Here is a 15,202-nt window from a genome sequence, read left to right as displayed (position 1 = left end):
GCAACTTCAAACGGGCAGTTGGTAACTGCAGAGCATGCAATAGCCACAAGTTTCCTTCTGCAGAAATCACCGGCAGCTCCATAACCGTGTTACCATGTCAGTCCTTGGTTTGGGTTTTACAGGTAAATACCGTTCAACCATAACTGTATCAGGCCAGCCTTGGAGTAACGCAAACATCTCCGTATTTTATGTTGATCTTGTTATATATGTAATGAAAAACATAAAATTTCATGGCCTTCTTGTCAATCAGGACTCCCTCCCATGGCTCAGTCCACATTTTTGGTCAAAAGCCATATGGTGCTCGTTGCCTGGAGGCTAAGCTGTAAACCTCCTTGTCATGTTGCTTCTTTAAACAAGATGGTGTTGAATTACCATGAAACAACTTGGTTTGATTTGTGGCGCTGTCAGCAAGTATGAGCTTGGAGAAAATTTCAAGGGGAATTAAAAAAAAAAAAAAATCTGTATACTTTTCCCTTCAAAAAAAATTAGGGTGCATTTAACAACAGCCTGGTCAGGTGGGGAGGAGTTCATCTCAGTTGTATTTTGCAGCACTACTTCATTAAACGCTATTTCCAACTCATTAATCTACTTAAGACAGACACTGATTTTTCCCTTACTCTCAGGATGTTTCAGGACAGGATACAACTGATTCTTGATGGGGTAAAGGTTGACTTTTAATGCCTGGGTACTGGGCAGTTTTATTTATTTGTTTGTGGAACAGACTCTGCACATCCTGATCTCACTTGGGCTCTCCAGGGGATACTCTAGTCCCCAGGAGTAATCCCAAATAGCTCTTCTAAATTCAACCCCAGCTCTGGCTGAGCATTAAAGACAAGGGAAGCATTCATTCTGGGAAGGTTTTATTTCACAAATAATACAGAAATCAAAAGAAAATGGAAGGGGGGGAAAAGATATTTTACAATTCTGTATTTAGAAAAAAATTATAGTTTATAAACAAACACTGAACCCCTTGAAAAACATGCAAAGGTACACAAAAAATTTACAAGAAACTTTTATACATAGGAAGTAAAATACATCATTTTTCATAGAAAAAAGCAACTCTATGAACTGGCCCTAAATATTTAGACTGCACAACCGTCCAACTGGAGACTCCTCAACCAGCTGTTGGCTGAACGTCTTAAAATGAAGAAATTAATGGAGCCAACGGACCCGACAGCACACCGGCAGCTGGGGAAGCGCCGCGCTTCAGCTTTCACGCTGGTTGTGTTTGCTGGAGATTTGGCTGTGCTGAGCCAGATGCTCTGCAATGGCAGTGTCTGCACTGGCAGTCTTGGTTTCAAAAATAAATTTATTGGAAAAGAACAACCAGGCAACATCGGCTTTGCCAGGGGTTTAACCAGATGCTTCAGCAAGGCTACACCTGGGTGCTTCAAGTTGGCACGTGCTTACTAATCTGCTGAGCTGGGGTCTAAGAAGGAACGGATCTGGTGATATAAAGACATGCTGCATCTTTAAGCGGCATTGAAATACATTAGGCTGAGAAATGTTTTGGTATCAGAAATAAAATCAGTAAATATTTGGCTAAAAACTGGTACTGTCCCACCTATATACGAACAGCTAGCACACGTGATTGCAAGTAATTGATATATCATGACTGGAGGACCTGATCGCCCCTAATTCTGGTGGAGGTATGTTTAAATTAATAGCACCTAGGACCTCAAATAATATTTGTGTAGTAAAGTCACAATTTCTCTTTTGTACAACAAATATAAAAATAAACAGATACAGACTTAAATTAACATCGGTTTCTAAAAATCCAAACCAGTTGGCTGAAGATAAAAATAGGCAATTGTAAGTTGAATTAAGCATTTTAGGGTATTTCTGTTGGAATAATAATTCTTCTCTCGCCCCCTTTTCATCAGGTAGATGTATCCCAAGCTGTTTGGATTTTTATGTACTCACAATAATCCCCTGGAGTTTTCTCCAAGAGCCCTCACATTTCTGTCCATCATTTTACAGCATACGTAATTGTCACGGACAGCATATTAGAGGTGGGATCCTACATTACCATCAAGGCGTTTTATGTGCTCTTGCAGTCCCCATGCCTGACTGCATCTCTCGCACTTTCCAATTCAATAAATAGCACTGTGGCTACCATTTGGCCCACGATGGTCATAGATTCATGCTGCAGTATTTAATGGGCTTGAACCAGACCATGTATAGCATAATTATTCACAGTGGGCAGAAACAGGGAAGCCTTATCTCACTGCCAAGATCTCAAATGCTTCCAACCAGCAGCTTTTCTAAGATATGTTCCAGCTGTTTTTAACATCAATTTACCTAGTAAGAAAAAAATACTTCAGTTTTCCTATCTAAAGCAAATACCGCACGCCTTGGAAGATGATACTATATAAACAACGATGACACAGAGTCATTTCTTTCTATCCACCCCAAAGGTAGGTTTGCTGTGCAGCACTTTTGGAGACCACGCAAAGCAGCTCCAATTTCATATTTTACAAAAGATCTCTTACCAGATTCAGATTTCACAGAGAAAGAAACCTCATCAGTGAGACAAACTGAGTGATAAAAGTAATTTCCTTGCTGATTTCGTGGTGTTTACAGAATTAAAGTAGTGCTTAATCATATGAACATTTTCGGTCTGTGTTTTGAAACAGCTTGAAGAGATGGCTTTTATATCTGTCTAGATTAAACCAAACATAGCCTGAGCATAAGAGCAGCTATGAGACATCTGCCAAATAGAAGGAAATATTTTCCCATTTGTTATACAATATTACAATCAAGTTATTGAGCAGAAGGACTATGCATTTACAAGGACTGCAGAACTAAAGTTTACATTGCCTTCTCATGAGTAATGAAGTTACTGGATGTGTGTGCATCAAAAGACAACCAGATTTGTGTTTAGACCAATTCTAAAAATTCATTTCCAATACAAAGCAGGGAATCATAGAGTCATAGAATACCAGGTTGGAAGGGACCTCAAGGATCATCTGGTCCAACCTTTCTAGGCAAGAGCACAGTCTAGACGTGATGGCCCAGCACCCTGTCCAGCTGAGTCTTAAACGTGTCCAGGAATATTCTCCTGCCTTAAAAAGCAGGTCATGCTAGGCTCTTCTCTTGGCTTTGAAATGCATTTGGATGCATGTTGAGACATAAATAATGAAATATTAGACAACATCATTACAACACCTATGGGTTTTGCAAAACATACCATCCTGGATGACAAATGCCCATGGGTACAGCATTTACACTGAAAGTTGGGATCTGTTGGTGTCACAAACTGAACAGGAAAAATTCATCTACCCCAATTTATGCCATATCTTTAAAGTCTCAGAACTGCACACACCACAAAGAGCTTCACGAAGGTGAAGTGAACATGCTTCCTATGGATGCAACCATTCCTAGCAGAAATAAGATTAACTTTATCACTACTTAACTACTACAGATAAAACAACCAGCACTGCTGTATAAAACAATACACTGCATTTAACTGAAATTTTATTTGAAACGGCGGGTAGTATAGAATGAGATGTGCCAGCACAGGAGCCCCGATTCATTGACTTCTCATAGGTTGCCAGACTTGCAAAATACCTGCGAATGTTTGACCAGCAAACACTAAACCTGCTGTTTTGTTTATCTGGTGGCCTCATTTTCTGCAGCAAGGATCTCTGCCACCATTTCATGCCCTACTCCAGTCCCCAAAAAACCTTGATGTCCGGCCGACAGGAATGTCCTCTCCCCAACGTGACACCATCGTACAACGTAGCCTAGCGCGATGCCCCAGCCGGCTTACACAGCAGTGCTGATGCATGCCACTTCCTTGGGAAAATACCAAATTTTCTCTTCTTTTGCACAGAAAACATCAAACATACACAAAAACACACTATCAAAGCCCAGCCTCTCCTCAAAAGATGCAACTTTTAAAATAGTTTCTCGTTTCAAAGGGTCCAGCACCTGGACAGTCGCTCACTTCTGAGTCTGCTTAGCAGTGCACATCCTCACGCCCGTCACAGAAGATGCTTCACACCCTAAAAATGCCACCCAGGGCCAGGCCGAGATCCCTACATCTGCTGCACATTGAGCCACCGCTGTTCTGTGTAGCACACCTCTCTCGTAAATTGAAAGTTAGAACAGTTTATCTTTGCTGAATGCCCCTAGAGAAATAAAAACACAAAACGAAAAGATAACAATGCTGAACGGGTGCGATGAGATGCAAACAGCTGAGTCAGAACCTGGTGTCTTTTTTTTTTTTTTTCCTTTTCTTTTTTAATTCCCTGAAAGAGATCGGCAAGGAGGGTACGGTCAGAGCTGATGCTGTCAGAGGAGCCTTCCTGTCTCTGGAGATCAACAGAGCGCTCTCCCAAAGAAACCTGCACCTTCCCTGGGAATTTACTGCTTCACAGTGAAAATTCGGAAAGCGTTTCCATCTGAAGGATTCTTCAAGCTGGAGAAAAAGAAAAAAAAAAAAAAGAAAAAAAGTAATGAACCAAATGCAGGCACTGCAGGACCCAAAGTGTGATAGACCTACAGGTAACTCCAAATTTCTTTGGGGTGCACGGCCTCAGCACGCTGACTCTGTGCTGATGTGGCCCCACCAGGAGCAGGAGAAAGATAAAGGATAAAAAAGAAGAGGCACAAATCCACGAGTTTGCTTTTATTTTATGCTTTGAGTCCAAATCTACAGTGCTAATGCCAACAAAAGGATCTGGGAAGCAAAAGCCTCTCTTACAGTGCCAGCTTTTATCCAAGGAACACTGTGCTCCCTTATGCAGGGATTCAGGCATAAAGAGGAACATGTTTTCCTAAAAACAGTTGTCAAATAGGCTGGCAGGTTCCCAGGGCCTGTCTGGCCCATCTCCTAGTGCTGGCAATGGGAGCAGCCAGATCAGCTCAATGTTAAATGGCAATAAATATGTATATTCGTTTTCAATCTGCAGAGGTGCCCCCAGCAGCTCTGACTCCAAGCTGCTGGGGGTGGCTGTGTGCATGGGGGCATTTCTGTTCCCAGCCCTTATTTCTTCAGCCCTGCTGGGCTGCAAAACCTCAGGAAAAAGGCAAAATTTCATATTCCCGCAAAATAAACATTCCAACAAGGGTAAAGGCTCAGTAAATCTCAAAGGCAACCTTTTCCCATACCTGTTTGGGTATGTATATTTACCAAAGTTATTTCCAGTGTCCTAAAGGGTAAGGGTTTCACCTTGATCTTTGAAAAGCTATTTCACTGTCCAGTGGATCTCAGAGCACGAAGGTGCTCCTTATTGCTGAGTGTAAATAACACTTTCCAAACCTTCGTACTCATCCCTGCTGTGAGAACGTCTTTGGTTTCCCTCACCTCCTAGATCAGCACCTGGTGCTCATATTGCATGTCACTGCTAGCGGTAGAATTTATTCTTAGCGAGGGCAGAGTTTGCCATCCAAGTAAAAAGTTGTCTGTTAGTATAAAAGGTAAGTGAAAGCAAGACAAAGATAGAAGAAAACTCATATGAACAGGAGGTTCGTCACCTAAATCCATTTGCAAATCACAGAACTGCAAAATGCTGACCCTGACAGATCTAAACTAAAGAAGCCCGTACTTAATGCCTATAGCTTTCCTGTCTTAGTCTTTTTTTATTTTCTGAAATGCTCTACAGCATTCTGGGATATCCATTATTACAATAAAAATAGGAAACTTTTTTGATTTCTTATGATAATCATAAAAGATTAACTACATGGAACAGACAGAGCCATATTAGCAGTGACCAAAACCCCCCACAACAGTGGGAAATTCTATGTTTGCAACGAGAGCTCTGAGAAATCAGTACCATCACAGCAATATCTGAAAAAATACATCACAGACTGAAACGGAAGCTTCAAATTAGAAAGGACTGAAGGAGCTGTGACTCGATCATTGCGATCATCCGGAGGTGCAGGATTTTGGAAGCCCTGATTTGCAATTGTACACTGAAACCAGCAAGGTCAGCCCCAAAGAAACTACAAAAAATTACAAGGGTGGCAAACCCATCTTCAAAACCTGTTTGATCATCTCTCTATAGATTAATTTACTCATCCTTCTTTCAAAGACAATAGAAGAAATTCGTTAACAAATACAAACACATCCCACACCCCAGAACCGAATGGAAATCCCAATTAGAAGCCTCAAAGCATGGCCCAGGCTGAAAGCTGCAGAAATACCTGTGCTTGTCTTTTAATGTGATAAAGACATACAACAAAATGGATTAATATGGACTCATACTGTAATAAAATAAAACAAGGCTTAACAACATTTCATACCTTTCACACCAATCTGAAAGCAGCTACTCACTTGTGGAAGGTAAGAGCAGGACAACACGCTCTACTTGTTTGCATCTCAAAATTCACAGTGACGCTGTTAAGTCACATATTTCCAATCCACCAGCCTTTCTGACGTACAATTGAACACACAGTCGAGAATAAGAGGAAAGTACAAAGAAAAAAATCCCACCTCTCAGACTGGACTCCGTTCTTTAAGGAGCCAACATAACTTTTCTTCTTTTCTACAGGCATCACATCCACAAAACCACCTCTTTCATCTGGAATGACTCCTGCGTGCACTGCAGTTTTGCAGATACTGGAGCTCTGAAAAATATTTAATTATTTTGACTTACAAACTGTCTATATTTTGTATCTGGAGATTTACCATCTCCATTAGCAACAAGGAAAACCAGGGAATAAAAAAAATAAAATGAGTGGAATTAAAAAGTTATGAAACAATTCTGTCCTTCTGATGGAGAAACTAGGGATAAAAGATGTCACGGAATAGATCTTGCAGGTATGTCATAAGCCCCAGTAGCAAATGCAAAAGCAAAACATCTGTAAGAAGATCCACCACCACCGCAGAGGACAAGCAGTCTTTCCACCACTCCCTTCTGCGGTGGAGCTGCTCCTGGGACATTACCCAGGGCCAAAGCTGAATCGAGGACAACTTTCCAGCCAGCGCCTCTTGGGTCTGCACCACAGAAACTGCTGTGGTGAAACTCTTTGCTAGTGACCAGCCACCTCAGCAAAGTTTATTCACCCAGTTGCTTGAAAAGCAGATGCTTTTCCTGAATTAAGGTAAATGACCACCAATTATCCAGGACAGTTCACATCCTTCTTTCTAGGAAAAGCAGAAGGACTGCACCCATTGAGTGGTGTAGCTTTTGGACAGGCATTACCCCTGATTAACACTTCTGAAAAGACTAAAGCTTCTCTACCGCACATCGCGCCGTTACTCCTGCTCTCCAAGATGGGCAGAGTCAGAAGAGCTGGAGGAACACAAAAGAGCTGGAGGAACACAAAACACTAACAACTGATGACTAAGTTCCCAAAGCATCCAGAAAAGCAGAGAAGACTTAGGCATAGTATAAACTTGGCCATCGACCCACTACAGGATTTACGTTCAGTAAGCTGGAATAACAAAAAGCAAAAACCAGCTTTGCATGGGGAACTGCAGCAGGTGAAAATCTCAACCCCCATAAACTCCCTGATCACTAAAAATCAAACTACCACAAAACCAGTGCCAAGGGCAAACGTTCCCATCGCATATGTACAATACGGATCGTGCTGTTTCATTCTTGCAGCCATATATGGCAGGTTTGCCTTGTCCCCTATATATTTATCACTTTGGATGGCCTATCTCTTGGCAGCTCTCTGACTTTTGAGTGCCAATTTGGTATTCTGCTTCTATATATGGTCAAGGCAGCAAGGGAACGCTGTGTTTGGAAGATATGCTGTGAATTCACCCTAGTATGCGGTGGGAAATCTGTAAATCTAAAATTGGCTCATAAAATTAAACTGTCCTGAATGAATTTGCAACACTCTCCACTGGGAGACATCCTAAACGATGTTCTTTTGAAGGCATTCCTTTTTTTTTTTTCCAGGACTTGCTGTTCTGCCGCTTACTCAAAGCTTTGACCAACAGGCTTTTTATTGCCTTACCCCAACCCCCCCCATCACCCTGCTGGATTACAGCCCTCTCGTATCCCAGGCCAGGCTCTGCTTTGATGAATTGATTGCAGAGCTTTTGGAAGATGAGGCATTGCAAGAATAAGGCTTTCCCCTCGAATTCAGAAGTACAACAGCTGTATGGACAACGCAACAGCTTTCCATGGGGTAGCCCCTTGGGATGCTCTGAGAGCATTTCCTGACGAAGTGGACTCTGAGGCATACACCATAAAATGACAATACTTTTTACAGTGGGCTATTAGCAATAGTCTGTGACTATGAGTTTAATCACCCATAATTTCCTCATTAGTGTGACTGGTTTAATCATTAAGTTCATATCTCCTGAGAGCTGAGCCACCCAACATGGTTTGCTCTGGTGATAAACACCTGCCTCATTATGTAGGCGATCTATCCTCCTCCAACTAATTGCCGCACAACTGTGGATAAAAGACCTTATCTCAAGAGCAGAGAATCGTTTTCTCTCCTGGCTTGATAGGGCTCCTGAGCAGGGATGGGGACGGGTTTCCCTTGCAGTCTTATGTCACGCTAGGAGCCAGGCAGAGTGACTAATGACAGTGTCTCATGAAACTTAAAAGCTCTTTTCCAGCCTTGATAAAGACCCCCGGGTGTTCAAACAGCTCCAGCATCACCCCAGAACCGGTCCTGTCCACATTAGCAAGAGCTGAGTTTTATTTTCTAGGCACAGTCATGTCTTCATAGAATTTTTTTTTATTCCCCCCCCCCCCCCCATTTATATGGCAGCGTAAAGAACTTCGCTGCAATGTGTCACCAGGGAAAAGAGGCAACAAATTTTCTTTTCCCCAGCCAGCTGCTTCTCACTACTAATTTCAGCACAGGAAGGATGCTGGATACGTTCCCCCCGCGCCCCCAGGTGCTGCTTCAATCTGCAAACCCTGCATGCAGGCAGCAAGTCTGTTCTCACCAAAAAGCAATGCTCTTCAGTGGAAAGACCTGGGATTTGGGCATGAACTTTTCCTATAGCATATTTTCTTGCATTATGTTCATTTACCCCCAATTTTAAGGCTCCTCTGTGTTCCTGTTCCACAATCTTACTAATTTCACCATGAACAATTTCCTGCACTGCTTTTTAAAGCAAAGGTTGCCAATATCTCTTTGTGCTTTAAGCCACCAGGAGTACCCAGGAAATAATCTTATAAACACACAATCCAAGATAATTTTATAATGATGAGTAAAAAAAAAACCCAATCAGAATGCATTTAAAGTGGGTAAAAATCCCTTAACAAAAACCAAGATAGTGGCGCCTATGACCCTTGAATGAAAATCAGGTTCATCTCAAAAACTGCCAGTTCTTCACATGACAGCTTTGCTCTTCATGGCAAAACAAATTTTCACATGTCTTCCTGGGATCTTGTAAATGCGAACGCTATCTCAGGCCAAAAGTACAGTGGATCAGATGGTTACACAGACTAGCCAAGCATTTTTGTCATCACAGCTTGGACTACCAACTCCTTACCTGCCTGAGCATTTAGCACATCAATGTTTTGGAGAAGGTGCTAGAAGGGCAGCGGGCGCTCCGCAGGGAGCGCAGACTGGAAACAGGGCAAGATGCTGCTTTTTCTTTTAGGTAACTTATTTAAGAAGACAACAGTTGGAGCACAAGTGCCCCCAGGGCCACGAAGGTGCCTCTCTAGACGTGAAGCCAAAGAGCCCTCCCAGAAGACTAGCACTTGTCTCATCCAGCGTATTCTCTGCTTTAATCATTCCTCGGCTGCAGGCTTGAGTTAATTCACAGCATCCCCTCCTGGAGGGCATCCCGCCCAGCCCGCGCTCCCTGGGAAAAGCCTTTGCCCAAAACCTCCCTGCACGGCATGCATGTTTCTCTTGTCAGCTTTCCAGCCTGAGCATTTCTCAGCATCAATACCTCTCCCTTTGCAGCACGTTTCACAGCCTCCTCAAACTCCTTTTTCCCAGCTGGTTTCACCTGCTTTGCTACCAATCTCTCACTCTCCTAAACACCTAAATGCTTTCCTTATTATACCCGTACCACGTTATCAGTACAGTAGTCCAGACAAAGGTTAACCAAACTCTCTAGGAAGTGGCCAAATACTTTTTTTTCCCCCTATTTTATTTTCCTCCCAAATCACAGTCCATGCCCCTGTTTATGAAGCAATACCCAGGGGGTACGGTAGGAAATGGAGCTTGCAATTCATTAAAGAACACTGATCCTTTTGCGTCAGTATAAATCAGGAAACAATGCCAGCCCGGGATACTGGTCCTTGCCTAATCCCCTTGTAATCGCAGGCCCCGTTCGGGAGTAATCTGAGGTAGTTTTGTCCTCGGTAAAAGAGAGAAAACTATTTCCCATTTCCTGCAGGTCGGAGCATGCACCGAGGCAGGTACCGCGGGGTGGCAGCTGCCCGATCAATTTGCATGTGAGCTAGTCCAGGCTAACCTGTTTGTGCAGCTCTACCTTTAAAAAAATTCGTCTCACGCAAAATAAAAAATAGGATTTTTTTAAAATTGCTTTCAAAATTGCTTGCCCCAAATTATTGTATGATTTCTGCAGGATGTTTTTTCTCAGGAGTCTGCAAAGCTCCACAGTGACCCCAAGCTGGGGGTCCACGATCTGCCAACTGCTTCCCCCAGGCCTTCAAAAAGCACGTTCCTAAAGGCTACACACACCAGCCAGGGAGCTGGCATTTCTAAACATGATCTCGGATGGGGAAAAAAAGAAAAAAAAAAGAAAAGCACCCGCAAATGGAAAACATTGAAACCCAGTTTTTAGAGGCCTAATATTAAGAGATTTCCAAAAAATGACTCTTTGCCTAGTTTTAGCATCAAGTCTCTGCTCATCCCCACAAGCAGAGTTTAGAAAAACAAACCAATAAAACCAACTCGCATGCTTTCTTTCCACCGCTCTGTGCTATCCCGACTGTTCAGCTCCCAGAAAGAGGACAGGGGAGGGGCAAGAAGACCTATTTTTGCCAACTATATAATGTGATAGTATATAATAAAAGCCCTTTGGTGCTCATCCGCAGATCTCAAAACATTGCAAAGGCGGACAAGCGCTGCCATCGTCTCACAGCCATAGGAGAGGATAGCACCCTAAGGCACAGAGAGGTTAACTGACCTGCCCAAGTCCGTAAGAATAAATCAGTGCCGGAGAGTGGAAGGGCTCCCCAAGCCCCCTGACCCCAGCCCGCTGTAGCTGCTGTTGCACTTTGTTGGCGCTGCTTCTTCCTTCATCCCCATTTACCCCATCCCCACGTTGTAATGATCACGGAGACTTTGACTGCCTTCCCTAAATCACAGAGCATGACCCCAGCTCTGCAATATAGACATCGTGATACAGGGGGCCATCAGGGAAAGCATACTCACGTCGGCATAAACGTTTGTGCCAAACACCGGTGCCCAGTACGATGGCTCATCTTTACAGTGGGCTGGACAATAAATCCTAGAAAACAATTTATTCATAGTTATTCTCTACATCAAGGCTCAACAGGAAAGCAAGCTGCATTCCTGGGAGATTTCAAGTGCCTGCATCTGGTCTGCAGGTGGCAACAGTGAATTTAATTATTTGTTCCCCTCAGATGACATTTGGTAGTTACTGCGGAACTGCAGAGAGAGGGGTTTAGACCAGTAAAACAGGGATTGGTCTTTTATGACATTTTCAAAGGGGAGCACCTATATTTTTGCACAATGCTGTGAATGCAATTACTTGCACGTGTCTGTGCCCCCCCTGCCCTGCCATGATTTACACCCAAAGCAGCTTTCTAGAACAACCTTCTTCCATGTTTTAAGGTGGAAAGGAAAACCGCATCCAAAAACCAGCAAGTGCAGGAGAATAAAGGCAGAGCGTGAAGCTGCACACTCACACATAGGGGTGTGCTGAAGCGGGATCGCATAGCCTGACTTCTATCTTACTGAAGTCGTCCAAAAGCTTAACATGAATTTTCTATCGTGATGTCAAGAAAAGCACGGTGGCAGGAGGAAACATGGCATTCCCAGTTCTTCCAGTTCATCTGGTAAGATCAGCTCCATTCCTGCTAGCCCTCAGATTTGGAGACCTCAGCATCTCAGCATCCTCCATACCCAGAGCAGAGCGGGCTTAAGCTGAACATAAGCAGGCTCGTGCTCGTGGCACGTAGTTACCTCGGGCAATGGGTCACCGGCTTTTTGAACTGGCACAGCTCAGCTACTGTAGTATAGCAATCCAGCGTCTGTGCTGCGGAAATAAATATGAAAAGGCAAATTATTAGACCTAATAGCTCAGGCAGCTGCAGAAAACAAAAGTCACAGTCACGCAACGCATCTGGTGAGTCCCGTGTCCAGCTGAGGGCACCAGGAGGAAAGCTGCTCGCTCCTTTACCAGCAGCATGCACCCAGGAGAGGGCTGACCAGCTCTCCAGCAGAAATCCTGCTACCATACTACAACGTGGCCTTAAAAAGGTCACAGCTTTCAAAAGAGAAAAGCAGCTGACCCACAAGACAATGTATTTTTGCTACAGCTCCAGATGTGGAGTCCAAATAACCTGACAGCTATAGCTCTCCCTGAAAGTGGCTCAAGTGGATCTAATCAACATGATGATTACATGGACCAGGAGGAATTATTCACAGATATTCAGAAAGTGGGAACCGTCTAAAACTTTGAACTCCACAGTATTTATTTATATGCTCATCATAAATGTGACAACTCACTGTTATAAACTAATTTCATGTGTTATGTGTTTCGTTATATTATTGCACTATTATATCAGGCACTATTTTTTCCAGTTTTTATAGAGTGTTCACACCAGACTGAGGCTTTCATACAAGAATGGCTCATCTTCCATCACTTTTTACTATCAGCAGCTTGTGGCACTGCAGCTGATGTTTGGACCCAACCGTGATCCATCGCCAGCAGCTGCTGCTGGAAATGGCCTGTTACCACCTTTTTCTGTACCTCCCTCCTAGATCCCCACAGGAAAATGAGGGGGTTGATGGTGGAATCGCCCGTAACGGATGACGGATCACCACTCTAGGGTTTAGTTGTGGTACTGAACCATTTGACATGACCACTTAAAATGAAAAAGAGCACTGTAAGGAATGGTGTTTTCAAGTATCCCATAAAACTCTAGCAACAACCGTTTCTTCTCAACTTTTAAAACTTACTTGTGACTTTGGAAACCATGAATGCGTTTGAAGGCTTACTTTTCCTGCAAAACAAGCAAACACAAACATTTATTAAAAAAATAAGGATACTAGAATTACTTGAATCACTATGTCTACGTATGAGTAACAAAGATGACTGAACGTGTGCTGATATTTAAAGCAAATACAAAAACTTTTTAATGAAGATAGTACCTAAAAGACTCCACACCGTTCCTGGTAGACTTCACAAAAGCTGGTGTCCTCCCCTTCCTCGTGATATCAACCAGTCCTCCTTTATTGTCGAGGATGCCGTAATGAATTGCAGCACGACATATGCTTGATGACTGACAAGGGTACAAACACAAATAGTGCGTGAAATAAATCTCGTTCACAGAGCAACGCTGACCAGCCGCTGTGCAAAAAATGAAGAAGAAATGAAACCACCACCAAAGGGCCAAATGGAAAATAAGCTGAGTACGCTCCTTTGGAATCTGGTTGTTAAACCTTACTCTCCCAACACAGCCTTATTCTTTTATTATTATCATTATTATTTTAAGCACTGCCTGGTTGAATGGCAAGCTTGTTTTAAATAGCAAAACCGTACATTTAGATACAATTTAGAAGAAAAGCAACATTGGAAATTAACGACCAGTATGAAGTATTTCCAGTTCTCAACAAAATATTCAAAACCAAAATATTTCTGCTGAAACCACTTGGAGGAGGCGGCTGTCTGCAATCACAGAATTTGCAGGGCAAGGATGTATCATGGGCGATGCAGTCATGCACCAATAGTGAGAATGGCGAAAGCAAACATGCTTTTACACAAAACCCCTTTTATCTTCAACCTTTCTACACCCCAAAAGTAGTTTTGATGGGAAAACAGTGCCATGCTTTATTTATAAATTACCTTGCTAATTCAAGATCCAGCAAATCAGCCCAAAGTATTATTTAGTTACAACATTTAACAGTATTTTTTGTATAAAGTTTCTGCTTAGCATGACAGCTGCCCACACTAAAGAAGAGATCTTTGTAAGAGCTGTCTATGGATCCCCATCCCTCACTTTCCATGGGTTTCATTGCACATTAAGGGCATTCATGTCAAAATCAAGTCTGGAATCACTTTGCCTTTCCAGACTGCTTCTTTTTTCATCACTAAGATGAGGAAAATACAGATAATCTCTATTAGCACCATTTTACAGCACCACAACTGGAGAATACGAAAAGCCAAATTACACTAGAATTGTTGGCATTTCCCATTTCTGTTATTACCGCTAACTCCCCGCAAATTACATCTATGAGCTATTAAAAGGTACTTACACTCTCATAATAAAATGTTCCAAAGATCTTTCCCTTACTGTACAAGCAGCCAGCTGGGCACAAATACCTAGTAAAGATATATATCTTTGAGGGTGGCAAAAAAACAATTCAAGAAAAACAGACTTTGACTCTATTTCATCTAATAGTCATTCCATTCATTTCACGTAAGTCTTCCATTTAAAAAACAAGATTGCAAAATAGCTACTTTTTAAAACAGTTTCTCCACCCTCCTTAAAAGCCTGACCAATATTTAGATTCTGTGGATTTGGTCTTTCTCCAAGTGATAAACTGTCCCGTTCTTTGCAGAAACCTTAACCAGAAGTTCTTGACTGGCTGGGAGGGGACAAGCCATGAATTATTGGTCTGGCTTGGACAGTGGTGGAATGCATGAGAAAGGCTCAAAAATGACTCTGCCAAAATTTATTCAAGTATTTTGGACACCTGGAACTGTAAGTCATCACGGCTGAATAAAATAAACTGAGTCACCTTATTGCTAGGCTTGGCTGAAGGCTTTCTATTAGGAGAAATTAAGGCTTTTTTTAAAAAGAGATCTACCTAGATAGTCACGAATAGTATAGCCTATCCCATGTTTGCGAGAACTGGACAATTTTTAGGCCACTTTTTCCCACAGCGCTCCAAGAGGTATCAATAAAATGCTACCTGTTGCATGTTGAGCCTCTGCATTTGTCTCTCATCTTGGTTTCACAGGTAATGACTTGTGCTGGGGACAAAAAATAAAATAAATACATATTTTAAAAAGGAAAGAGACTGCCACAGCCTGCTCCCGAGCTACGGAGATGAGCAACCACCACGCATCTTTCCTGGAGGTCTTTGGTGCAGCAAGATAAAACTC

At 42.6% G+C, this 15,202-nt stretch overlaps 1 protein-coding gene across 4 annotated transcripts in view; it reads right to left on the bottom strand.

Annotated features, from left to right (window-relative positions):
• Positions 1-843: 843 nt before the first annotated feature.
• CRISPLD2 (cysteine rich secretory protein LCCL domain containing 2) overlaps positions 844-15,202 on the bottom strand; it is a 32,051-nt gene continuing 17,692 nt past the window's right edge. For all 4 annotated transcript variants that reach the window (XM_087738509.1, XM_087738510.1, XM_009477434.2 and 1 more), the window contains 8 exons: positions 15,010-15,070; positions 14,350-14,416; positions 13,246-13,376; positions 13,054-13,097; positions 12,055-12,127; positions 11,281-11,356; positions 6,440-6,573; positions 844-4,423 (listed from right to left, as the gene is read on the bottom strand). In XM_087738509.1, the coding sequence (XP_087594635.1) occupies positions 4,369-4,423; positions 6,440-6,573; positions 11,281-11,356; positions 12,055-12,127; positions 13,054-13,097; positions 13,246-13,376; positions 14,350-14,416; positions 15,010-15,070 (641 nt within the window). In that variant the 3' untranslated portion in view covers positions 844-4,368. The remainder of the gene's footprint in view (positions 4,424-6,439; positions 6,574-11,280; positions 11,357-12,054; positions 12,128-13,053; positions 13,098-13,245; positions 13,377-14,349; positions 14,417-15,009; positions 15,071-15,202) is intronic.

This window comes from Nipponia nippon, unplaced genomic scaffold (genome assembly GCF_047370975.1).
Source record: "Nipponia nippon isolate SJK-2023a ecotype South Korea unplaced genomic scaffold, ASM4737097v1 scaffold_7, whole genome shotgun sequence".
In the NCBI taxonomy this organism is placed as follows: Eukaryota; Metazoa; Chordata; class Aves; order Pelecaniformes; family Threskiornithidae; genus Nipponia; species Nipponia nippon.
This window is presented reverse-complemented; position numbering and strand designations above follow the sequence as displayed.